This window comes from Fusarium solani (genome assembly GCF_023522795.1).
Source record: "Fusarium solani strain SB1 chromosome Unknown bctg00000017, whole genome shotgun sequence".
Taxonomy (NCBI): Eukaryota; Fungi; Ascomycota; class Sordariomycetes; order Hypocreales; family Nectriaceae; genus Fusarium; species Fusarium solani.
The window spans coordinates 141,324-166,728 of record NW_027072140.1 but is presented as its reverse complement, the minus strand read 5'-3'; the positions used below and the strand labels follow the sequence as shown (position 1 = coordinate 166,728).

The window sequence follows — 25,405 nt, the reverse complement described above, 5'->3', positions numbered from 1 at the left end:
AGCCGGGATTACCTACCCCAGTCCAGGACACTCACCGTGACCGACTGCGTAGCCGTCCTTACGCGCGCCACATGAGCAAGGATACCAATTCGCCCGTCCGAGGAACAGCTCTGATGCCCTGGTGAGCACTGACGTGGATCGTGGTGACCACCGCGTAGTGGACGCGATTAGTGCTGAACGCCCCTGTTCGCTGCCGGGATGCGTGAGACCATCAACTTGCCAGCACCACACCCGTTACAACCTTGAATTAGTGCGCAATGGACGGGCCGCTCGGCCCCGAACTGGTCCGCGCGGTAAATAGTACCTAAATTAAAAGCTCCTCCACACGTCTCCATGAAGGTAGGATGCCCTTTTACCATTATGATACGTCAATCTCTGGGGTAATCAATCCTGATCGGGGAAGTCGAGGAAGGATTGTAGTGGAAAGCGAGAAGGGAGAATTGGCTGGCGCAAACTGGGGATAGACACAAGGAGAAGGGAGGGGGGGGGCGTTGGTAGCACTTTGCAGTCCGATCCAATTAATGTGGTTGCGGGTACAGAGTACGGGGTATAGAATTGCCCTCACGGTCGTATCATCGCTCAAATGCCCTTCAGTCAGCTTCCAAAACTCAGGGACCATGGACCTTGATGAGGTGATCTCCTCTCCGGGGAGAGAGAAAAGTGCGTCGATCTATTGCCGTTTTTAGTTTTGATGTGAACCCTTGTCGAAATATCTCATTGACGGCTTGTTTGACCGGCTGCAGCCACAACAGCCCCATCGTAGGGGTCGAGTCTTACAAGCAGGGCGGATATGATGAGCACACGCCAGATATGTAGGTGCCCAATTGCAGGTAGCTGGTCAAGCCGTGGCGGGGACACATGTGGATTAGGCCTTCGGTGCCGCTTGATCAACAGACGAATGTGAGAGGTGAGCAACCCGAAAGCTAAGAATGCTTTCATTCAACTGGGCGGGTCACTTACCGGGTCTGAAAGAGGGCAAGACGCAATTGTCTCGAAGGATGATGAAGCGAATAATTGTCAGTGATGTTAAAAGGTCTAAGTTACATGTGTATGTGAGGAGCACAGCTCCTCACATACCGATAGTATCCACATCCCTGCCACCAGCAGATCAGAGGGATCCCATACATGTACGGCCCCGTACACTGCACGCCTGGGCCTTAGTCAGCAATAGCCCACTGTAACTCCTTTCCTCTCAGTGCCCTAAGTGCCCTATAACTTAGCACCTACAATATCTAATGGAAGACCTACCACCTTTTCAATATTATCCCTCACGAGAAGAGCTCGAGCTTGATCTTGCAATTTATGCAACAATTGGCGGCTATAAATGGATTATTCGACGCTCACGTTCACAATGGAGAGGCTCTGAGCGGCCTACTATCTTATATGCTTGCAATCACTGGCGTCAAGGCTGCCAATTTTCAATCCTTGCCAAAGAAAACTCATACGAGCTATGGCATCTCCAACAACGCACTGAAGCCCGATTTTCCCACCATAACCACGGGCCCCGAGAGCCCCGAGAGCCTCCCAGCCAGCAACCGCAAGAGCCCTCAAGCCAGCAGCCACAGGAGCCATTAGAGAAGAAATTACCTACCTGCAGTAAATGTCATATAGAAGGCCATAGAAGGGGCGCAAAATGCTGTATTTTGCGTGGTCAAGATAGCCCATAAATATAGGGCCCTTGGGGGAGGAGTTACAGTGGGCTATTGCTGACTAAGGCCCAGGCGTGCAGTGTACGGGGCCGTACATGTATGGGATCCCCAGATCAGACCATCTTAGTCATACAGTCTCAACACGCCGTAATGGTCTAAAAGCGCACCGGGCGATGGGCTAGACCTTAGGTGATTATTCAACTAACCCGTCCGAGAGTCATACAGGTTTTTCTTTGGGTCTTTTATTTCAAAAATTCGTCCTTGCTATTTCGAAAGGTCTTGTCGCACTGAGCGTGCTAAAAGGATCAAGGGTCAGGTAAACGATAATGGGCAACAGCAGTGTGTTGATTGATTGTTGTCTGAAGTTGTCTCTTGTGCGGGGTACTCCATCCCGCAGAGTTACTTAAAGCATACGGCTAGATTACTAACGCAGTTGTTTCATGAGGCCGTGAAGATCATGCCTACCCTACGACATTTGCTGTATCCCGCGGAGACAGTGTCGATAACCCATTTTATATTGACAATCCTGCAAATGGCACTGTGCTTAGTCATTTTCGCGGTACCCGCGGAATTTTAAATTCGCGGGTACCGCGAGCCTATGGGCTCCCTCGGGGGCTTGATTGCTGACTAAGCCTGGTCGCCCGCTGACAGGACCGTGTGGTCACCTGAATTGCGGATATTTCCGCCGTCCCGAACACGCGAAACGCGTCTTGGTTCCGCCGATCGAACTCAACCGTTGCCAAAACACCATCACAGGCTTGCTAGTATGACGGGTCAGCCACGATCGAAGATCATCGAAGAAAATCCCATTGGGAAAGGACTCGATACTTTCCGCGCTTCTTCCCCTCAATCAGTGCAGGCAGGGTCATTTCTTGCTCATCGGACGCACTTGGCCAGCTTGGTTACGAAGGTAATCCGCCTGAGATTCGTTTGCGGGCACCACTAACCCCGTGCAGATCTCCGAAATCTCACGCTCCTCCTTCTTCCCTCTCTACAAAGTCTTCCAGTTGCTGGTCTGCTCCATTCGAAATCAGGCCACGGCACCCTCCGAAGCGATCTCCTCAGACTCATTTCTGCTGCCGCCTCTGACGACTTCGACTACGACTGCATCAAACCTCTTCTGAAAGCCGCCCTCGCCGACGATCCAAATGATTATCTTATCTGGGATCAAGTTTACAACGCCGTTACCGAATCCACCCCGCCTCCCCGCCCAACGGCGTCTTCTCTCCAACAAACCCCATGGCTGCGCAATACTAGTAGCTTTGCAAACTCATCCGAGCACCGCAAATATGTGGACGATGTGCTGAAAGAGGAGCTTGGCCCTATGTATGTCGGACTCCGCAACTTTCACGACACGTACTTTAGAGGTGTGACCGACCTTGAGACGGCGTCCCAGGCGTTCTTCAAGCAATGTCTCGAAGGTAGTGATCCACTCTTTGAGGACGGTTGGAAGGGATGGCCCAAAGATGCGAACCAGGATGATGTGTTGAGCTGGTTTGCTGACTTTAGCGAGAAGCTAGCGGCATTCGCGGACGGTCACAAGTCCATTCCGACGCATCGACATGGACGAAGGCCATTGGCAAAGCCTAATAAGCCCATTGACGGTTCTGTGGGGAAACGAAAGATGGACGTTGGGTTTGTGAATGATCCTCAAGCTGGGAAAGACTCGAGATGCCACTGGTCCCAGATCCTCGTACCAGGAGAGCTGAAGAGCAACCCGTCTGCCGATAAAGCTTCAGAGGCATGGCTTGATCTTGGGAGGTACGCGAGGGAAGTGCTCGCTGCGCAGGACACCCGTCGCTTCGTCTTGGGCTTTACTGTCTGCGGATCTCTCATGAGGGTCTGGATGTTTGACCGACTTGGGGGGATCGCATCCGAACAATTCAACATCAATGACGATGGGCTTCAGTTTGTATCCACGATCCTTGGCTTTCTTTGGATGAACGAGGAGGAACTTGGATTTGATCCGACGATCATGTCGGCAAACCAGGAGCGATTCATTGAGGTCAATCGGCATGGTTCGACCGAGCGGATCATCATCGACCAGGTGATGCAGCGGGCGCGTTGCATAGCTGGTCGAGCGACGACATGTTGGAAAGCCCATCCCGAAGGACGGCCAGAGATGCTGCTTGTCATTAAGGATTCATGGCAATACCCAGAGCGCGATGAGGAAGGCGACCTGTTACGTGAAGCGACTAATAAAGGGGTCGTCAACGTGGCTCGATATTATCACCACGAGGCAGTTCAGATACGCGGGATGGATGATGATATTCGGAGCAATACTCGGCGTGGTCTGGATATCAGGAGAGCTGCGAACTACCGCCCGCCGCGCCCAATGCCGCGGAACAACATCGCCTCTAGCGTATCAAGGGAAGGGCGCAGCAGTACCAGCGCCAGCAGGAAGCGGTCATCTAGCCAGACTGGCGCCCATCTTCCTTCTAGCAAGCGATCGTGTTCCGTGTCTCCAACGAAGGCCGTCAGTATACTACCAAATCGAGTACATCGGCGTGTCATTCTCCGAGACTATGGGAAGCCAATCTACAAGGCGAGCTCTCGATCAGCTCTACTTGCCGCGTTCGATCGCTGCATTCAGGGACACGAGTCTTTGCACAAGGCAGGCTTCCTTCATAGAGACATCTCGGTCAACAATCTCATGATCAACGAGGATGATGATAACCCCTCCTGGCCTTCTTTCTTGATTGACCTTGACCTGGCTATTAAAGTATCACGAGAGGCTGCGTCAGGAGCGAAAGGGAAAACCGGGACAAGAGCTTTCATGGCAATCGGGGCGCTACTAGGCGAGCAGCATTCCTTCATGCACGATCTCGAGTCCTTCTTTTGGGTCCTATTCTGGATATGCATCCACTATGACGGACCAGACAAGAGCAGGGCTGTTCCGCGGTTTGAAAAGTGGAATTACGTTGGAGATCCAGAAGAGCTGGCAGGGATGAAACTAGGCGTTGTGGCAAAGGAGGCGATCTTCATGAAGACGATCTCCGATAATTTCACGCCGCACTACGAGCCACTTATCCCACTATTGAATGGGCTACGAAAACTTGTTTTCCCTCAAGACAAGCCGTGGGAACGAGAAGATGAGAAGCTGTACTCTAGAATGAGAGAGATTCTCCGGAAAGATTGGGAAGCTTAGAGTGCTGGTTAGCGGTGGGCAGAATATCTAGCGCTGGCAATTGTTCAAGGCTTTCCAGGGCACCGTCATACCACATCCTCTGATACCCAATTCTAGACATCACCTGGCAGTACTGTGACTGACATAATATGCCCGAGTCTGAATCCGTCCCTCAGTTCCGCTCACTCTTTCCAGCGTCGATTGCGTCATCCCGAAGAGGCAGATGACTCGCCTTGCTCCCGTCTGCCTTCCGAGTTACCTCCGTGTACGATTCCAGCCACCAAGGATGCTCAGTTGCCATGGCATACGCAACTGGAGGCGGTTCGCCGACACCTGGACCGAGGATTCTTAGAACTTCCGCCCATCCTGTGCTTCGGTTCTCGTCCCGACCTGCTGGTGTCAGAGCCCACTGCGAAAAGAGGTCTAGAGCCATAATGAGCTGCTCTACCTCCCACATTCCCTTCCAGCCGAGGCAGTCTTCTTTCCTAAGTCGCTGCTCCAAAAGGCGAAACCAGGAGCCATCGGGGAGTTCTTGTGATAAACTCTTGAGCGTTACCCACTCCCAATACGGTGGAAAGAAGCCGCTGCTCTCCAGGTCGATAATGCCGCAGACTCGTTTATCAGCTATTAAAATGTTTCCCCAGTCCAGGTCTCCGTGTGTAAATACGTTTAGCTCTCCGTCAACTGCCTCGCTCCTCTCGTGAACATATGCCACGATGTGCTCGTTGGACAGGAATTTCTTGATTCTCTCCATATTGAAAGCCGTAACACCTCGAAGTCCGGCTCGAAAAGGCTGTCTCTGCAGCAAAGCCGCCTCAATGCAAGGGGAATGCAATTTCCGGAGCTGTTCGACAAGCGATGCCACTTCGTCGGCGATGGACTCCCGTTCAAATGGAGACAAAGTAGGCCAGGCTCTCTCCAGTGTCATCCCAGGAATGTTGTCCATGGTGAGATGCTCGAACTCCTCCGATAAGTAGTAATGACGGACGGACGGCACAGGAACGGATGTCTTCGCCTTGATTAGCTCGAGATAACGCTTCTCTGCGCTAAGGCTTGAACGACCAATTCTAACGGATTTTCGAATGGTACACCCATCATTCTGGAGGGCAACTTGCCGGTCAATAAGCTTGCCCATGGAGAATGGATGGGTTATTTGATGAAGGATCTTCACAGCAGAGTCGGTTGGCGGTTGTGGTTCAGAAAAATGCGTGCTGTGAAGGTAATGCTGGGTTGCCTCCCGCCGAGTCCGGCAATTGGGTGCATTGGCGAAGATCTGGTCATTTGGAATAGGCGTATCGAAGAAACTAGCCATGGTTTCGATCCGAGGAGGGGCGGTGTAGTTTGCTGGGTATAATGCAAGTGTCTTGTTTTTTTTAAGGAAAGGTAAAAGTAAGTGAATGAATGAAAGTTATTCCGCCCGGGAGGACTAACCCCTATCGGGTCAACCAGTACGCTAAGCTAGTTACAGTTCGAGTGCCTTTTCCTCGGTAAGGCCCGTATCTTGCGAAAGCCCTGATACATGCATAGAACCTGACAACTCTCTTACCATTCCGGCAAAATTCATCATGCGGCCACTGAGGACGACGTGCTCCTCGGCTTCCGGCGCTTCAAGCCAAAGGCCGCCTGACACCGAGGACATTGTCAAAAAAAGCGAACATGAAACAGAGCATATGACGCGAGGGTCTTACGGTTCATGGCAACCTCCTCCACCCAAGGGCTTGCCGACATATTCTTGACAACCACAGAGATGGGTTCGCCACAACTGGCGCATGTTGTAGCTTTAGTTACGTTATTGTAACCACACTTGCTGCAGTTAACCATGGTGCTCGTCTAGGTAGCGGGTGGTCGCAATGAGATTTTTGAAGTAAATCAAGAGCTGGAAATTATATCCTTGTTGTTTGGAATTGCTGATACGAAATGCGGGACTGTAGCAAAGTTATATTCTTCCCCGCCGCGGTGTTGTCCTGCACGTCGCAGCTCAGATGGACCTTTTTGGGTGGTTGCCTAAAGTGCAATTCACGCCTGGCAATATTGTCTGCACGGTTGCAGCGTCTCAACCAAGCTGACCAGAACTGGCCGCAAAGGCAGGAATTGCACACCATTGGGCCATGTCGGCTGAGTCACCTTCAAGCTGGTGACATCATTCTACCAAATGAGGGAAACGCCGACTTCAGTTCACAGTTGGAGTGGCCTGTGAAGTGTTACCCGCCCCTGGCCTCTCTGCCTAGCTTGATGCGCGATTTTCTGGGCCCTGCGGGGTCGGTTGTCACCCATTTGCGCCCGGGCAATACTGGCTGGGCCTATCCTTTAACCCCTTGGCCACTGGCGATTCACCTGTAATTCACTGGTGAATCACCAGTGGCCTATCGGTGAATTGCTTGTGAATCGCTGGTGATCTACCAGGTAGCCACTGGGCGATTCACTGGCTGGTCACTGGAGATTCACTGGTGAAGCGGCGTGCATTCATCGCCGATCCAAGGCATAGATAATCCCATACGGATACTACATTTTGGGCTTAGTGCTTTGGATTTCCCATCTACAGCCCCAAACCGTTAAGGATGACGTAGTCAATCGCCCCGGTGCAAGCCTTCCTCCTCGCCCTTTCTTGAGAGGAGAAATTCGTCTTCCTCCGCCGCATGACTTCCATGTCCTCATCTCTCCCACAATCCGCAAGGCTGCAAAGGCTGGGCTGACCGCCAACCCGCGCCAGCATAATCGGGATGAAAGATCTGCCGAGACGCGGACTGTGGCTTGTTTTTGCCCCCATTACATAAGGTGCAGTCAAGTTCCCCTTGTTTTCCGGTATCGTTGCAGATAGGGCACGGCGCCATCTTGCTGAAACTCTGGTCTGAAATGGTCCATGAGCTATGCATCATTTCAGTAGGATTTGAGGACATTACCTTCTCGGCTGAACGTGGTCGAAAGTGATGATGTGGTGGTTGTCGGGGAACACGAGATGCCTGCTGGAATGGCCTTTATACCTCGTGAGCGCTTTGTTTTGAGGCCAGTCACCTGACTGTCCTGTGTTCCTCACCCCCACCCCCATTTTCCGTCGCATTGTCATACTCTTTCTTGTTCCCATCTCCTGATCCCATTAAACCGTGCTGAAATGACCCAACAACTGCGAAAGGGGTGGCAATGTGGAGAATGCAAGTTGTTCTTCCAAACTTCTGGAGATCTTGATGAGCATGTCAATTCGTACAAGGTTCGTTGCGTCCTTTTAGCAACAACTCCACTGACTGGCGTAGTCACGGTCCCTGGCAATACAAGACCGCATGCGGGGTTTGACGCTCGAGTTACAGGAACTGATGCGTGAATTGCAACAAATCTCGGAACATCGTGGCTTGGGTTTCACCGAGGATTACCAGCAGCTGGATGATGAAGAGTCTCACAAGCAGACGAGGCTTTCATGCCCCTTCCCCAATTGCAAAGACCGCCAGACATACACGGAGATGAGATCCCTACAACGACACTTCTTGAATCGTATTATCCCAAGATCCTGAGCAGAATGATCGGCTACTGACAAATGCATAGACAGCGGTGTTGTAATCTGCCCAGGTTGTCGTGATCGCTTTGATAATGCACGAAGGTTCGATAACCACCCATGTGTCAGCAAGAACAGACATGACCTTCCGAGTCGAAAAGCAAAATCGCAGCAGACAAAGCTACGTAAAAACGCCAGAGCCGAGTTAGCACGGCTCATGCCTTCCAACAAGGCCACTTTTAGTCTTGGAGTTGCAACCAGCAGTGGAACTTCAGACCACGAAACTTTGCAGCCGGCGGCCCCGGATGTTCCAGAGACAACTGAGAATACGATCATCATGGACGATGCAGCCGTAAAAGCAGTAACTGGTATGCCCCTTCTTACTGAATTAATTCTTGCGTTATACAAGTCATGGCCTTACAATGGCAGGTCACAATCATGTGGATGCACCAATGAGAAACGACGTTCTCAACCTCACATCAGACGCGGCGGGTACTTTACAATACCCGAGAGGAACGCTCTTGTTACAAAACCCTTTGGATTGGAGTTACCCTCATCTAACACCATCCCTCATAATGGCAGATGCGGACCTAGGATCGACCAATCTGTATTCCAACATCAATGCTGTTGGTGAAGTCGGTGACCAGCATCGATATGATTCGGCCATGGTTGGATTGGATGGTACACGGGCGTCGTAGTGACTGCTATTTCAGTCGTTTGGCTGCCACAAATTTGATGTTCATCTGAATCCTCTCGCTGTCCATAGTTCGGACTTTGTTTTGTAGATCTGCAGAATTCGGATAAGGCATTTTCGCCCAATGACCAAGCTCCTCAGGCACTGCGAAAGCGATCCCGAGCATAGCGCCTTGTACAACCGTAGTGAAGAGCCGCCCGTCGATTATGACCCTAGAATCGTGATTAGTTTTATTTTAAAAAGCAGGAACGATGCGTACAATCCACCCTCGTCCAAGTCTATTTGTTTCTCCCTGAAGCCCCTTTCTGTCATAGTCTCGCGAGGCAGCTCGAGCTGTCCTGTTCCACCAGGTTCGGCTGCTAGGGCGTGTCTGTGGCTGTCTTCAAAGAGGATGAGTCTCGAAGCCTTGGGGCACAGAATCGTGGTCAAGGCCAGTAATTTGTCGGTCGTCCTATTCAACAGAGCTCGCGCGGTGTCTGGATGAGGCCCGAATACTTTGAACATTCCCAGCCCGCATCGATCAAGCAAAGATTCCACGGTATTTCGGACTCGCTGCAACTTGTTAGACTGTGCTCAAAATGCGGGGTTCATGCACTAAACCTCGTCATCAAGCGTTGCTTGGAGAAGGGCAAGACCGTGCATTGTTTGGAATGGGTATTTCTCCCGAGCGAAACCATCAACCCGGGTACCGATGACTGTATCTTCGACCGAGAAGAAGCCGTCCCTGAGGACAGCATTCTTGATTTCTTCATAATCCATCGGGTCTGACGCTGAGTGTCGGAAACATCGGCTGGGCTGCAACTTACCCCTCTTCAGTTCGGCATGTGGGTTTTCCCGTTTCGCCCCCCCCCCCCCCACTAAAACCACGTCACCAAGGTGGTAAACGAAGCACAGCCTGTGAAATAGAGCACAGCCGGTGAAACGGAGCACAGCCTGTGAAATAGAGCACAGCCGGTGAAACGGAGCACAGCCTGTGAAATAGAGCACAGCCGGCGAAACGGAGCACAGCCTGTGAAATAGAGCACAGCCGGCGAAACGGAGCACAGCCTGTGAAATAGAGCACAGCCGGTGAAACGGAGCACAGCCTGTGAAACGGAACACAGCTTGTGAGCCAGGGCGCTAACCAGTAATGCGCGATTGACCTTTGTTATTGGTCCCCGGCGGCGAGCTCACGAATGAGCAAGGAGTTCGAAGATCCTGCAGGTTTATCTAGCCATTCCAGGCACGAAGCTATGATAAAGCATACACTTATGATAAGTTGTTCAGAATCGGGTAGCTGTTTTTACCCTCACGATGTCTTCAACCGGACACCATTGCTATTTTTAAGGCAGGCCACTCAACGTCTCTGACATCTCCAAGTCGAGGCCCTTAACGTGGGAGAACGAAGTCAGTAGCAATTCCACTTTGGGGGCTAGCTCATCATGGAAAGATCCAACGCAGGAGGACCAACATCATCACTGCTGGTGGCATCTCCACGAAGTTCATGGGTCTGCATGGCAATCATGCGAGATCATCCAATAGGATGTGTTTGCGATACACGCGGCGCGACGAGGTGTCGGCCGAGACACGCGCAACCACATGAAAGTCAGACTCAGGCAAAATAGGAAAGCGAACTACATTTTATGGTTTGTAGGTTGATGTTTCTTGCAGCGCGTCTTACTATGACCGTGCTTTGGTGCAGATAGTTGCGTGTATATAGCCAATTACTCGGTCATCATGGCTATCCCCTGATAATTAGAGTGAGCGGTTTGCTGTAGGCTAACGCAACGCGACCAACCTGCATGCAACTAGGCTGAGATATTCTCGCATTCAACAAAGGGAGACAACAAGAACAGGTTCCTTACCGGGTTGGCAACAACACACAACCACAGGACAAGATTGCTTTGAGCTATGTTGGTAGAGATACGAGCTTCGCTATGTGCAAATCCAATCATCCGAGCCCACTCCCTCATCCTTAGCTTGGCCGCCTCACTCCACTGATGGAGGGCAGGGCGCGGTATGGCTCAGCTCATGAGAACTCCTCGGCTGCGCTAATGGCTTCCGTATGGCCAATTTCTCGGTCGCCATGGCTTACCCCTGACGGAATTAGAGTGACCGACGCAGTCGCCTCGAACAGTTGCTGCAGGTCAGCGCAACACGAATAAGGCCGCGACCAACTTGCATGCAACTAAGCTGGGATCTTCTCGCATTAGGCAGAGGGAGAAAACAAGAGCAGGTTTCTGACGTGTTCATGGTGGCTGTTGCTCATGATGAAAACCGGGCTGGCAACAACACGCAACCACACCATAAGCAGACTAGAACAGCAGGGAGGTCGCATATGATGGCCTGCTGGCTAGTGTTCTAGGGCTGTTGGTTCTCCTCGTAGTTGCTGCCATCCCATTTGCAGGGTTGCGATGTACGCATTGGCAGAGCCTCCTGTCCTATTACTCGAGCCCGGCTCGGAGTTCCCGCCCTCGACGGTTGCTGCATGTCAATGCAGCGAGAACGAGGTCGCGACCAACCTGCATGCAACTAGGCTGAGACTTCTTGCATTCGACAAAGGGGAGACAACAGGAACATGTCCCTGACGTGTTCATGGCGTCCTGGTGGTCGATGAAGTACCTTCGGCATGTCTGCGATGGAACCCCTGCTGCCAACATCCGGGCTAAACTAGGGCAAGACAAGAGGGAGGCTGCAGATTGTGGCCCGTGAACTGATGCACCTTTGGGGGTTGTCGCGACTTCACTGCTGCAACTGCAGGGTTGTTGTGATGTTCATTTTGGCGGAGTGGCCCGGCCCATCAGAGTTGCTCAGCTCTCGGGGGTTGCTGAAATGCTCTCGCTGAGTATAAGATGGGAGATTCCTCCCCATCTAAGATGAAGGGCAAGCTCTGAGTTCACACAGCCCAAACTCGAACACCAGTTCCCTGCATTGTCTTGAACGTTTCATTCTCACCTAGGTTCGTTATTGTTTACTTCCGCCACCAACCTCCAAACTTTGCTCTCTGGCAAGTGGCCGGTTCAACTTTGATCTTGTATTTGACATTTGCTTTTTTCCAAGGCTCGAAAGGCTGCATCACACTTTTGCTTTGCTTGCTGCCGTTGTTTGGGACATTAATCGCTAACCTACAGCTCCAACTTGGCTAGACGACTTCGGTAACGGACTTTCAAGCTCCATCACAACGCTTACGCCCCTCAAACTTCAAATACACTTTGGCAACATGTCTACGAGCGAACCAGACCCTCGTAATGGAGAAGGCAGCACAGAACATTCGACAGTTGGGGAGGGAAGTGGAGTAGTATCTATGGATGATATTATCAATGCAGTACCTGGAGTTGATGAGGAACCTTTGCCCGACTCTGACGGTGAGTTAAGAATGAACTCCTAACTCCAACTTGCTGACACGAAGATCAGACAGCACGTCAGAGTCCAAGAAATCCTCGTGAGAGTTGAGATATGGCTTTTGTTGTATGTGCCTTCGCAGATCAAGGAGACTTTGTCTTATACTTGGTTGCCCGTTTAGGTATAGGGTGGTTAACTCAAAACTTCACACACTGTATCTCACTGTGATCCGCCTGGCTGTCGGTCATTCTTTGTTCCGACCGGCGTCAGGCATTCGTGCGTCATTAACAATGGGTATCGGGCTTCGCTCATCTCGAACTCGGCCCAAGCAACTATGACATGGAGCGTTTTGGTTTGTAATTAGCGCTAGGTATAAATACCCTTGCGAGGCTTTCCATCATTCACCACAGCCATCATGTCCAAAGCCATTGCCTACGACGGTTACACGCACTTCACTTTGTCCCCCGCCCAACAGCATTCTCTCGACGGTGCAGATGAACTACACAACGAACCACAGGAACCCGACAGACGCCAAGAAGTCGTCCTGAGATCAGTTAAAACACTTGTTCGACCATTAGATGCTCCACAAAAGGCAGCCGCTCGAAATATTCTAAGGGAACTGGTAAGGCTGATGAGTCTCAGAATGATATGTTGACGAACTGACTAAGAAGAACCCTTATATCGTTAACTGGCCCGGCAAAGAAGCCTGCCCCATTTACTGGCGAGGTTTAGATGTCGTTCTGGAAAAGGGGGGAATAACGACGCCTGTGGACAAAAGGGCTATTATCATTCCCAGGCCTTTTCCGTCCGAACAAAAGGTCACCGTGGGGTTGCAACGAAAGGAACCCAAATTGAACACAGCCATTGAATGGAAGGAATCAGAGGCGTATATGCTTGAGGCCGGCGTCCTTTTCGCGACAAAAGGAGGGCCGATTCGGGCTTACATGTTGCGATTCTGTGGGGAAAGTGAAGTGAGCAACGAGGAACCGGGAGACGATTTAGAAAGACTGGATGTATCTAGAGACCCTTAAGCACAAGCACCTTGATCTTTTGCCCACGAGACTATCGGTCAGCAGTTGTGTAGACCCTTGATCTCATTTCAAGATCCCCTCTGTACAGAGCTCAATATCTCATCTTAGTTGACTACATTCGCATCAAGAACACTGAACAGCGTATCCATGCTGGCCTGATCCTTCTCATCAAGGAGATCGTCCCAAAATGATGTATCATCCAACGGGTTGTTATACGCACTTCTAGGAGTGTCACGCGAAGATGCTCGGGTTAATACATCACCTCCTTCGGGGGCTTCTACACCCGCTGCTTCCGTGGCATGGCTCCGTGGCTGCGAAGACTCAGGCTGGCCTGGTAGAAATCCCGGGATTTGCATCTGTGCTCGACAGTCGGCTTGCTCTTGTACGCTTGGTGTGGCGGGGTGGTTATGGTTTTGGGTCCCAGGGGCGTGATTGCAAGCGGATAGATCTTGGCGTGTATGGATGTATTCACTCTGGTCTTGGCTGTTGGGTGCCATGCTAGTGCTATGGCTCAGTATCTCTCGAGGGCCGTTCTCCGGGAGGGCCCTGTCGGAACTTGGAACCGGAAATTGTAGAGGCTGATTCGATTCCAGAACCCGTTGTTGCTGTTGGACTGATGTCATGTGCGGCGAACTTGGCGATGTATCCAGAAGTCTGTCGACCGGCAACGCAGGTGAGTGTGGCACGCTATCCCGCAGTCCTTGAAGGAAACGCCTGCTCTCTGAGGCCTCGTGGGGTACAACGCGGTCCCGTAACCCTGCATTCTCCGACCAAGTCTCTGAGGAAGGCCTGGCATTGGCCGAGGCACCTGTTTGAAGTCGTCTGACATCAAACATCATGGGGCCCGAAGACGGCAGCGTCTCTGCCTCGTTACCGGAGATGGTCGTAGGAGGACTTGCCAAAACCGGCTGTAGCCCTGGGGTCTCGGCTACATGGTTCCGGATAGCGATTGGCTCTGACTCTGGTGGAGCCAAAGACTGTGTATTTCGGTTCGATTGCGAGCTTGCAAATTGGGTTGATGCCTCTTGGCTCAAAGGAGCGGGCCCCGGGCTTCCGGCAGAGACCGAATGCTGCTCCGGGGGCCGCTGGAGCCGCTCCTGTTCCGAGTACAGCTGATCGAACGGAACAAATGGCGAGTGGATTTGGAAATTAGCGAACTCGCCCAAGCCGAGGATTTTGCAGACATCTGCTTGCCTGTCAAAAGGTGTCAATTGTCAAGACGTAGAAGGAGTTGAGGGTCTCTTTACGGCAACTTTTCCCCTTCCTCAAGCTTGGAGTCTAAAATGGCCCAAATGAGATACGGAAGAAAGAGAACGCGTGCATCCGTAGAGATGAGTATTTCCACTGTAGATAGGGCCTTAGCTGTCATATCGGCAACAGCATTCCGAACCTCTTCCGCTTTCGTAGAGCAATTATGAAATATAAAATCCTTTTCTGAATTCTGGTTTAGTACAGCCCAAGCTCCTGCAGACATAGACTTACTGGCATAGACATCATAAAGCCGAAGCCCCATTATCCCCATCTGATTGACTATCCTATTCATTGTAAGGACACCTGTTGCCCACCTCCTTCTCTTTAATTCTTGACTTTCGTCAAGCGCGGAGACATTCTTTCCCAATTTTTTCTCAACAATTCTCAAGCAGCTCGACACTAGGAACACCATCCATTTCGTCCCCTGGGCTGTAATGCCGAACTCCTGGGCCCATTCCCACATCACTGTTGAGTCTTGAAAGCTGTACTGATCCTCGGATATGTTGACTTCAACGCAACCGTCGGTCAGCTGAAGTGGCAACGCTGTGATGAACTCCTTGACGCCTAACTCCTTCAACCCTGCTGATGCCTTCTTTACCAGTGCTTGGGCTTCTTTCTTCACCGTCGCCGCGCGTTGTTCTAGCTTCCTTTTCCCGGCTCGTCCTGTTCCGGCTCGTCCTGTCCCAACTCATCCTGTTCCAGATTGTCATCCTCTGGCTCGGCTTGTTGTGGCCCGTATTGTAAATTATCCGACCCGTAGCCCGACTCGAGGCCGTTGCTAAGTAGTTGGCGTCTTTTTGGTGATCGTCCGAGGTCTCCTTTTGCTGCAGTATCGTACGCTGCTATGAGATTGTGCGAGCTGTCATACTCCCGCCTCTTGAGCGCTGAATGAGGGGGCTGCTGTAGATGATCGAGGCCCAGTTGTGCCCTGTCGTGGCAGCTTGTTCCCTCCACAGCATTGACAAAGGGCAATTCCTGCCGGCTACCCTCATGTAAGTATATGTGCAATGAACGAGGCATGAAAGATATCGTGTCGCTTACTTATCTTCGCCGAACTGGCATTTGCCGAGTGGAAAGTAGATATGGTACACTCGTCCCACGACAGTCGTGATATAATCTTCCGCCGGACCGTCGTTGCAGCATCGTATATACCAAAAGAATGCGTGATAAAAAGTTTGTTGTGGAACTTGAGGAAGGGTAAATGGCGATAATATCAGTTGTACTGCCGCTTCATGTTGCTCATGCCATACCACTAGGTAGATAGATGTTGCTGTCACGGTGGAAATCGTTAAAGGCCGAGAGAGTCCTTCCTTCTCCAGACGGGTAGCGGCTTCTTGGTCTTCTCTCGTGATGTAACGTGCGTCCTGGTTGACTGGTACGCTGAATCCATCGAGCTGATCGAAGGCCATGGTTCATAGTGGAAAGAACTGTTGATGTTAGAAGAAACAACTGAGTGGCTCTTGCCCCGTTCGCCCCTTTCCGTTTAGTGGACCCCGAGTTGGCTGTGACGAATCCCTTGCTAGCTGCCCCACCCGGATACCCCTGTGATCGTTTTTTCAAAAAACGATCACAGGGGTAGACTCGGGAGGAAGGAGCTAAAGGGATCATGTTCAGGGGCAGTACTTGGATTTGATTGCATATATCACGAAGCAGTGCCTCCCTCGGATGCACTTTCCAGCAAGCCACGCTGTTGTTGCCTAGATTGCCTTGCCGGCCTGTTTTGGCTACGAGCCAGATGAAGCCCGAGAATTATTTGTCACCCCAGCGACTCGACACGGGACGGGACAATCTGGGTTCGGAAACGAATTGAGGTGCGCTGAAACTTTGAGTCTCATATGAATCCATCCTCTGGGATTGGGCAGTCCACATGTAGCCTTCCTCAGACAAGCTTGAGTGTGGTTTCGGAGGAGCGCGTTCGTTGGCCCCGGATCGATGTCGCCGAGGATGACCAATCGACTACCTCCCGGCTCTGGCTAGATATTAACTGGCTTACTGAATTCTCTACTTGGAGTGATGTGTTGTTGTGGTACAGACGCTGTAGACCCTGGGGAGAAACTGTGTCTGCTAGGGGCTTAGAACAACATTAGGGGTGCTTCGTGCATCTCAATGTTACCTTCTGGAAATGCACATTCAATCGGATGCTTATGACTGAATGTCGGTGTGACTTGAAACTCCTCACGTACATATTTAGCAGTGGGGATGAGAATTTTTCTCAGCCTCATTTGAGCATATTATAACCACCCATCGTCTGCCATGAAGGATCCAATGCTACCCATGATTTTTTATTCCTTGAACAATAGGATCATGAGCAAGTCTCGCAAGCGACGTGGCACTGGGCGTCGCTATACCGGCTCGGAAGTCAACATGTCAGCCATGTAGAGGTCAGTTCTGTTGGGGTGGCCCGACGAGGGCTTCGGCTCGCCTTCATCAGCGCCTCGGAGCCGTTTTCTGTCCACCACACCCAATCTGTCACCTAGCTGTCCAAAATCTCCGCGGCTGGGGTCCTGCGTTGCGGGGGATCGCTGGACGCGTGCCGAGGAGACCGGAGCGAGACATGCTGGCAATGTCTGCCGGTAAAGTGATGATAGCGCCTTTGAGCACTCTTTGATGCCCTTCTCCAAGCACACACTAAATCCAGCAGACGGCAGCCGACAGGAGTCAAACCTAGCTTCGGAGTTTAGCTGTGTCTTGCACCGGAAGGCATGACTTTAGCGCTTCGGTAATATTGAATCGCGAATCATCATCCCGCCTAATCTCGTATGGCGCTAGCTGATCGCCTCAACTCTGGCCGCGACGTCCCCGGGTCATGTGCCGGTCAGTTCCACCCTTATCGTGATTTCTTTCGTCTCGGGAAGAGATTGACGCGTAGTATATTGTTCTTACTTCGTCCTCTCCTCGCGTTCTTCTTCATTGTGTACTGACTAGCGCGCTCCTGAGTTTGAACCAAGGAGTACTCTGCGAACGTCGACCGAATACCCTCCGAGATCAACATGTCTGTTTGCGTCCCAACGGCTGGAGGAGTTCCACTAGCTCTACGGTCCGCTGAAGGCGCTCCGTCACGGAGGACTTCACAGTCACTGTCCAACGTGGATGACCGCGATGAGCCCTCCTCCAATACCAAGCGAGCGGCGGACTATGCGAACGAACCACAGGTCGGCGACCATCCAAACTCACCAGCCAAGTCCGTAACCAACAAACGCAAACGTGGCGACGACGATGACTCTAGCTCTAAAGAAGGGAAAAGACTCGCGTTGCAATGTGCATCGGGGCACGCTGACGACGCGGACGCCGAATTTACATCATATGGCTCACGGGACTCTGGATTTGGTCACAGCGAACACGGCAGTTTCGTGTCTTCTGCTACTGGCGGCCGAAATGGCGAACCTGTGAACCCTGGCTCAGATGAAGGGGCCACATCGGACTTTGACGACGGCTCGGATGCCGACTCCACGTCGTCTCTCGATTCCAAATGTTTGGAATTTGTACATGAAAATGGAAGATCGTATCATGCCGACCTTGGAGACGGCGATAAGTATTTGTCAGTATAGCCCATACCTACTACGTGACCGTCAGCTAATTGAGTTGAGAAGGTGGCCGAATGATGAACAGCAGAGCGAGTCATTAGACATACTGTAAGATGGGACCCCGTGGATTCAACTGATGCCTTACTCACAACAAAGCTCTGCAGCCATGAAGGCTTTTTGCGCTTTGATAAAGGGAAACTATATTCGGCACCTATCGGGAATGTACAGGTATTCCTCGTGAGCCCCCACATGCGACGGTCCGGACTGACGATACTATGGAGCGTGTTCTTGATATTGGGACCGGAACAGGTGAGCAACACATCGGTTCAATGCGTTGATTTCTCGAACTGATTGGCCAACGACTCTAGGAATCTGGGCTATGTATGGCCAAAGCGGTGCTTAGATTTGGGAACCAAGAGCTGATGAGCAAGCAGAGAATTTGCCGACGAACATCCCAGTGCTCACGTTATTGCCACCGACATTTCCCCCATTCAACCCAACTGGACCCCCCCAAACCTCCGTTTGTACGTCGTAACAAATTCAATACAGAGCGAATCGCTGATTCGGACATAGCCAAGTCGACAACTGCAATCTGGAATCGACTTTCAGAGAACCTTTCGATTTCATACATGTTCGTGGCATGGATGGGTGCATCTCAAACTGCGATGCGTTTATGGAGAGACGGTATAAAGATTTGAACCCCGGCGGATACCTCGAGTACAGGGGCATATCGCCGCGTTTCCAGAGCAACCACGAAAGTCTCGAAGATTATACTGATTTGAACGAATGGGGAAATGTCCTGGAGGATGCAGGAACCAAGTTGAATCGGCCATTGACAATCGTGGAAGACGGCAAGGTGGAGGAGGCGATGAAGCGGGCTGGATTTACGAATATCAAGAGGACTTGGGCCAAGGTGATTCCATGACCTTGGGGCGATTTGACTTGTGCTGACCGAGTATTGGACACTGCAGATGCCCGTCGGTGGCTGGCCGAAAGACGAACGGTTAAAAGAAACTGGTCGGTACCATCTTGCTGCCCTAGATTGCGATCTCGAAGGGCTTGTTCTACGAGCAGCCGCTGGAGTACTCCAACGGAGTTATCAAGAGGTTATTGATTTAGCGCATGGTGTTCGTCGGGGCTTGCGATCGCCGAAGCTTCATCTATGGAGGTTGGTCACGGTGATCTACGGTCAAAAGCCGGAGTAAGTTGAGGTTCTGCCGTTTGCGGGTGTTGGGTGGGTTCGTGGGATCTCCTCTTCAAGTGTGCCTTAGACTGGGTAGTATTATTTAATAATCGGTCTAGATCCTATTCTATCTAATTAAACACAAAAAAGGGTTGGCCGCCCAGGCTTGCCCCTCCTGTCTCACGAACTCATCGCCGGTGAAGAGGAAGTTGCGGCTGGGATGCTGCTCAAGCTTGACCTTGCAACCTGGCCTGGTCAACCCGCAACATGGGGTGAGCGGGTCTGTTCTCAGCGATCGGCCCTCGCCCTGGCACTCGAGGTTAGTGGGCGCCTCGATCAAGGTGTTGGTGGACCGTGATCCCCTTGCAGTAGGGTGTGGGCACTGTGCTGACGGAGGGTCGCGGAGTGGCAACTCGGCCAGGCTAATGCAGCTGGGGCTGGTTCTGTTGTACGTATTGCCTTTTGGATGGCGGCAGGGGAGTCAACCATTCCTTGTTTGCGCGGAGGGAGGCGCCATCGCGGTCGGGTGTGGAACAGGTCGATATTACGGCTCGGGCTGAGTGGCGAGCAGGGGCGTCGATCTTCGGGATAGCTCAATCTTGCTTTCCGCTTCTGGAGGGCCCTGGCATCTACCGAGGAACGCCGGGATCTCTCGTTTGGGGAACACAACCATGTCCTTCGAGGGCTGCTGGACATCTCCCAACTGTGTGGTGCAGGCTCTTTGAGTAACAGGAACCCAGAAGCTCATATACCTCCAAATCCCCGCTCGAGATGGAGCAAAATAGGTCTCCTGCAACGGCCCTTCCTCAAGCACGAGCGTCACCATGGCCGAGTCTCTGGATAAGCACGAGAGCGACCGGGACCGGAGTCCTCCGTCTCGCCTAGACAGTTTCAATGGCAACGGCAGCGCCACCTTGTCCGCCCGCCCTGACCTTGGTAACGTATGAGTTGAGCTTCCCATCCGGAGCAATGAGTCTTCTTACACTAACACTCACGAGAACCGACAGCCGGTGTTGAAAAGTGGTACCACTTCCTCTCTATCCGAATCGGACCGGTGTCTGTCGTTGGATACTCGGAACGGAGGCGCGTACCGGCCCAGCGGCACTACGCAGAAGCCCACTCAACTGTCCAATTGCGATGCCGACGATGAGTACTTCATCGCCCAAACAACGAACGAACGAGAAGACGACTGTGACGACATGTGCCCTATAAACCCGCCAAATTCTCCAGCACTCTCTTTGGACACGTGCTCTATGAGAAGGTGTCTTCATTACGAGGCTACAATAAACCCCGGGCTAGACCTCCTCGAAGGTTGGAGCCTCTCATCCACTGGACATGAAAGAAAAGACGGCATGCAATATGTGTGGACGATCAGAATGCGCTATTCTCCAGCACTCGACCCTGGCTGTGATTCCGCCGGGGCCTCAGACCGTGTGGACGTGCCAGAAGCTGATTCCGAGCCACGGTGTTGGGATTATGCCGACGCCAGGGTGGATTCTTTGGGTATGGATGTTGCAGAAGTTACAACTACGGCCTCCCTAGGTTTCGCCGCCACAACTGCCTAGACGCATGCTCTTTGACACTGAGCTGCTACGATGGACAGGCTACGGAGAGGGCAGTACATTGGCGCTCACGTTGCATGGAGCTGGTGCTTGGTTGCTGGTTGCCGGTCGATACAAAGATTAGGTATGTGATGGGAGGGCCCGCGGAAATAATGGATTTTGGCCCCGAGCCTTCCAAGTTTGTTACCTCGAATGGTCTCTTGCATCGACATTGTTGTCTGGACTTCTCTTTACCTACGGCTCATGCTGACTACGGGTGTCGTGACGTGTTGGAGCTGGTGCTGGCTGTACTGAACTCGGTTCCTGGGTTTGGCGCGGTGCTTGCGCAAATGTTGAGGGTTGGCAGGGGCCTGGTTGTGACGCTCTCCGTAGCCTTGATCTTGACAGCATTATCATCTACTTTTTCAGTTTCTCTCACTTTGAATATGGCGGCGACCTCTTTCCTTGATTTTGTATTCCCAAACAATGTGACCGCGGACTTGATTGCACGGTCAGGATGGGCCTGAAGCTCCGGGAGCTAGTGGATATACCTGACACCTCTATGGTAGAAGCTCATAAAATAGCAAACCCTCGCCTCCACTCCGAAAGCGGTGGTGGGGGAAGACAATTGAAGCAACTCGACGCTTGTGGCATTGACAAGCTCGCCGTAGCAACGATTTTTATCTCTACAGTCTCGTCCTTCCACGTTTCAGGCGAGATTGCACTTTCTGCCGTCACCCAACGCCACGTTGCGGCCCAACGTGATAGCTCAACAAAGGCATCATCATACTCTCGTACAATGGCCCGCCGTCGTTCCTTGTCAATCACATCAGCCACGGATTCATTACTGGTCGGCAGGTGTGCCTGCCATGTCTGGTAATAAGAAATCCAAGGGTAAGTATTTGTATTTAAGGTAGACATGCACCCGCTCTTTCAGCCATGTTTCTCGCAAATTATCCAGCATCACGAAAGCTATCTACTATTTACACGCTTCTGTGCCATCTTGCGAGTAAGTCTCCGTCAATGTCACAATTGTATTTTCTAATAGTCGTTATTTGACAACAGCAGCCATGTGTCAGCGTATTTCGACGACCATCACGTATGGCAATTGCGTTGCAACTCCGCTCTACTCGGTGGTCAAAACAAAGACAATACATTGCGGCAAAAAAGGGTGTACAGACTCAACACCCACCCAAAGCTTTCCCGTGCCTGAGTGGGGACTGTGCCCATGTCCTGAATGTGCCAACGCATATTGGAGGTATACCAAATAACGTTAAACTGACTCGCGTTTCTAGAAGAATATCGGTAAGTAAGCCCTCCCTTGATTGCAGTCATCCAATGCGGTCTAAGATTTCTTCAAGTTCGCTACGTTACCAAGCACAGAGGGACAAGATTTTAGTGAATGGGATCCAAGATAGTCATTGATAGGTATCAGCCACAAACTGGGGCGGAGGTAGCGCGTCAGGAGCTGCATTGAATGAGATGGAAGATAAGGTCAGCAGTGACTAATTTGTAACTAGAATCAGAAATATATTAAAGCTGCTTTCTTGAGACTTCTACTCCGCGTCTCTCGCTTTGCCCGTCTTACAAGGATTCGGCGCAATCAGCCCATTCGTCTGCGATTTCACGTCGACAACCATGTGCAGTTGTTCACCACTGATCTCTCCCATCACCCCTGTGGCGATCTCAGCTTGACGCTGCCAAGGCACTCCGCAGCCCCCATCCTCGCTCGGAAACCTTCCCATCATGCCCCTTTATTTCCGCCCTTGAACACTTATATATTGGTTGCAATACCCAACTGTGCCTCCTTCCATCATCATCAATTCGCAATGTCTCAGCAAACGGGATATTTGTCAAATTTCACCCAATATCCTCCCCTGACCTGCCTTCTCGTTCGCTTTCTTGGAATAACACGGCTACTCATGCGCCTGAGAAGGTCGCATTGAGAACAGATCACTTTCTCAGGTTGTACCTGAGCAACAGGTTGAGCGTACGTCGAGATCTGACTCATCTCGCACAAAGGTCGCGCGAGTCGACGGTCCCCGCAAACGGGTAACTACGGTTAGTCGCGATCCTCCGCGTGGCTTAAATGCATACTAATCGACCAGTACAGGCGTGTGAACACCGTCGTGCAGCAAAGGAAAAGCGCGACAGCGACAATCCGTGCCAGCGTTGCATATTTAAGGGTTTTGAATGTCAATGTAAAGAACTCCTTCCGAAGTATGCTTCGAATCCTCCCGCGGTCCCTGAAGATGCGTATTTGGCTAACGAGGAATAGGGAAGCCGCTTTTCAAGACATGCTGTTGGAGAGCATACAAGAACTACAGGGAACGGCCAACACAATCCTACTTCAATTTCCCAAGATGGAAAAGAGATTACTCAATATTGAGTCTCATATGGGGGAGGCAAGTGCTTCTCAATGAGGGTGGTTGCCATGTGGTTTCGTGTGGGCGTTTGGTGTCGGGAATTGCGACATTATGGCTTGAAACTGCTGTTCGCGCATATACATGCGGACCTATTGGCGTATGTGTTTCATGTCTGGAATTCTTTTATTGTTCTCACTCATAGCTAACGGAGAAAACTTGATGGCCTGTCTTCGACTCGGGCAACAAATCCTCTCGAGGAACGAGAGAAACGATAAGATTATCCATAGCTTTCCGGAAGCCACTCACAAAATCGAGGCCATGCGTGCAGAGACGATATACCATACTGGCTTTTTCTGAAGAGTGAAAGAGACTGGATGGTGACGCCGAAGCCATTGGGTGAGGTGGATGGATTTCATTCAACCCGCCAGCGTCTTACGGTGCGGCTGTGGAATCGACGGGACATATCTGTGCTTCCACCCAAGACGAGCGTAGTGTAGCAGGTAGACTAGCGATGCAGCATATGCGTGCGTTCCTGTGGAACTCAAAAGATATTGGCATTCGAGGAATGAGAATATTGAGCCACTGACGGGCGTACTGAGAGGAACTAGAAGATTTCGTGGGCTTTTAGTGGGCACCATGAGTTTGCATGGAAAAGCCACAATATTACCCGTTGGCTCATGTGGGGCCCTAGCCCCACATGAGCCAACGGGTAGCTTGGAAAAAGGCCTCGAGTAAAAGAGATGGCAGATGTATCCACAGATCAACGGAAGAGGCTGGAGTTACTTCGTTATTTGAGTCGACAAACGATATGGCCTGGGCTTCTCGAACCAGCACAGGCCATTCCGTTGGACCCCCAGTGGTTTACCGGTAGGTAAAAGGTCTTTACAGTTAAAAGCCATGCTGATGCAGAGCTAGGCTGGGGGCCGCCTGTGCATGTCTTCGTACCGGGCATGAAAGCTGACTTGTGTGCTATGGACTCTCTTCCTTCTTGACGAGGCTGCGATATGGTCTGATCCAGTCACGTCAGGAATTGGACCTTGTTGTCTCCTTGGAGCGGCAAGATCTCGATCTAGATCCGCAGAGGTTGGCAGGGGCTGCACCTGGTATCTATGGACTACAGTAGCTGTTGGGTCTTCAAGGCGGACGGGTCAATGGCACGACTGGTGCGGAATGGTGGGGATTCTGTATGCCTAGACCTCATCCCCTCTGCTCGCTCTAAGGAGTCGACTCAGTGAAAGGAGTGAAGGCCATACCAGGTCATTGGACGCTTGGAATGAAAATGAGGCTGATGGCCGACATGCAACTGCAGGGGCGAACCGGTGCGGGCCGAGAGGCCGCATGAGATGGCCTGTGATAACACGCCGTGACTTCAATTAAGCAGGGTGATCTAGTTCAACCCTTCCACTATTGCTCAGGGGAGCCTTGACACGTACTTGCTGCAGCTGCAGGTCGTTGTGGTGGCAATTTTGGCTGAGCACTGCGACCTACCAGACTTTCTCAGCCAAGCTGCCAGGCTTAGACAACTCTCGTCGAACATAAAATGCGGGATTGCACCTCCTGGAAGTTGAACAGCAAGACCTCAATCCATTCACCTCGAGGACATTCTTCTATAGCCCTGCTTATCAACTTGACGTGCCATCCACTTCCCCATCGCCAGGATATATCCATTACCTAGGTAGGTTTGCGGGCTCTTCCCTCGAGGCTATGAAAACTCTAATGTCCCATCCCAAGCCATGCCAGAAGACTCGAGCTCCGCCCCAACCACTTCATCCACTTCATCCAGCACATCCAGCAAAGATAGTGGGGGGCAGACCACTTCGCAGACTGGAACGGGTGAGAGTGGGGGTCAGTCAGGGAATGAAGTTGTGCCAGCAATGTCAATGCCGACGGTTATGATCTACTCAGGGGAGGAGTGGGCAGAAGGAAGGGAGGTTTAACTGTATTCAAGTCGGGTGATTTCTTGGGCAGAAACAGTGCTTAGCAGATATGCCGATATCACCAATTTGACACTGTTCAAATGGCCGTATCATGCCCAAGCTTCCTATGCTCCCCTCTCGTAATACATGGATCAACTGATCTGTGATTGATTTCATCAGTTATCATCTCCACCAGATCGTTTGTCCTACCCGCCTAGCATAGCGCCATAAAAGAGGGACCGTAGAGAAGGCCGGGGTAGATTGATTTGGCTACAGTAGGCTTTTTCGGTGCTCTCATAATATCCACAAGGTGCCGGC

At 51.6% G+C, this 25,405-nt stretch overlaps 9 protein-coding genes across 9 annotated transcripts; 5 read left to right on the top strand and 4 right to left on the bottom strand.

Annotated features, from left to right (window-relative positions):
* Window positions 1-2,415: 2,415 nt before the first annotated feature.
* On the top strand, window positions 2,416-4,797 carry MRS44_018758 (uncharacterized protein; the record flags this gene model as incomplete). The annotated part of the gene is made up of 2 exons (XM_065615266.1): window positions 2,416-2,422; window positions 2,606-4,797. 2 exons carry the CDS (start codon window positions 2,416-2,418, stop codon window positions 4,795-4,797), a joined length of 2,199 nt encoding a protein of 732 aa, XP_065471338.1.
* A 151-nt stretch (window positions 4,798-4,948) lies between these two features.
* MRS44_018757 (uncharacterized protein) lies at window positions 4,949-6,415 on the bottom strand (the record flags this gene model as incomplete). The annotated part of the gene is made up of 2 exons (XM_065615265.1): window positions 4,949-6,139; window positions 6,323-6,415. 2 exons carry the CDS (start codon window positions 6,413-6,415, stop codon window positions 4,949-4,951), a joined length of 1,284 nt encoding a protein of 427 aa, XP_065471337.1.
* Window positions 6,416-8,051: 1,636 nt separating this feature from the next.
* MRS44_018756 (uncharacterized protein) lies at window positions 8,052-8,958 on the top strand (the record flags this gene model as incomplete). Its single annotated transcript, XM_065615264.1, has 3 exons — window positions 8,052-8,259; window positions 8,311-8,628; window positions 8,690-8,958. 3 exons carry the CDS (start codon window positions 8,052-8,054, stop codon window positions 8,956-8,958), a joined length of 795 nt encoding a protein of 264 aa, XP_065471336.1.
* A 6-nt stretch (window positions 8,959-8,964) lies between these two features.
* On the bottom strand, window positions 8,965-9,713 carry MRS44_018755 (uncharacterized protein; the record flags this gene model as incomplete). Its single annotated transcript, XM_065615263.1, has 3 exons — window positions 8,965-9,166; window positions 9,214-9,506; window positions 9,555-9,713. 3 exons carry the CDS (start codon window positions 9,711-9,713, stop codon window positions 8,965-8,967), a joined length of 654 nt encoding a protein of 217 aa, XP_065471335.1.
* Window positions 9,714-12,690: 2,977 nt separating this feature from the next.
* On the top strand, window positions 12,691-13,306 carry MRS44_018754 (uncharacterized protein; the record flags this gene model as incomplete). The annotated part of the gene is made up of 2 exons (XM_065615262.1): window positions 12,691-12,897; window positions 12,944-13,306. The coding sequence occupies 2 exons, from the start codon at window positions 12,691-12,693 to the stop codon at window positions 13,304-13,306; spliced, it is 570 nt and encodes a 189-aa protein (XP_065471334.1).
* A 104-nt stretch (window positions 13,307-13,410) lies between these two features.
* MRS44_018753 (uncharacterized protein) lies at window positions 13,411-14,675 on the bottom strand (the record flags this gene model as incomplete). The annotated part of the gene is made up of 2 exons (XM_065615261.1): window positions 13,411-14,500; window positions 14,554-14,675. 2 exons carry the CDS (start codon window positions 14,673-14,675, stop codon window positions 13,411-13,413), a joined length of 1,212 nt encoding a protein of 403 aa, XP_065471333.1.
* A 521-nt stretch (window positions 14,676-15,196) lies between these two features.
* On the bottom strand, window positions 15,197-15,966 carry MRS44_018752 (uncharacterized protein; the record flags this gene model as incomplete). The annotated part of the gene is made up of 3 exons (XM_065615260.1): window positions 15,197-15,539; window positions 15,599-15,612; window positions 15,808-15,966. 3 exons carry the CDS (start codon window positions 15,964-15,966, stop codon window positions 15,197-15,199), a joined length of 516 nt encoding a protein of 171 aa, XP_065471332.1.
* A 1,581-nt stretch (window positions 15,967-17,547) lies between these two features.
* On the top strand, window positions 17,548-19,622 carry MRS44_018751 (uncharacterized protein; the record flags this gene model as incomplete). Its single annotated transcript, XM_065615259.1, has 7 exons — window positions 17,548-18,028; window positions 18,310-18,390; window positions 18,450-18,462; window positions 18,516-18,605; window positions 18,655-18,994; window positions 19,053-19,282; window positions 19,415-19,622. The coding sequence occupies 7 exons, from the start codon at window positions 17,548-17,550 to the stop codon at window positions 19,620-19,622; spliced, it is 1,443 nt and encodes a 480-aa protein (XP_065471331.1).
* Window positions 19,623-20,088: 466 nt separating this feature from the next.
* Window positions 20,089-20,829, top strand: MRS44_018750 (uncharacterized protein; the record flags this gene model as incomplete). Its single annotated transcript, XM_065615258.1, has 2 exons — window positions 20,089-20,205; window positions 20,272-20,829. The coding sequence occupies 2 exons, from the start codon at window positions 20,089-20,091 to the stop codon at window positions 20,827-20,829; spliced, it is 675 nt and encodes a 224-aa protein (XP_065471330.1).
* Between the last annotated feature and the right edge of the window lie 4,576 nt (window positions 20,830-25,405).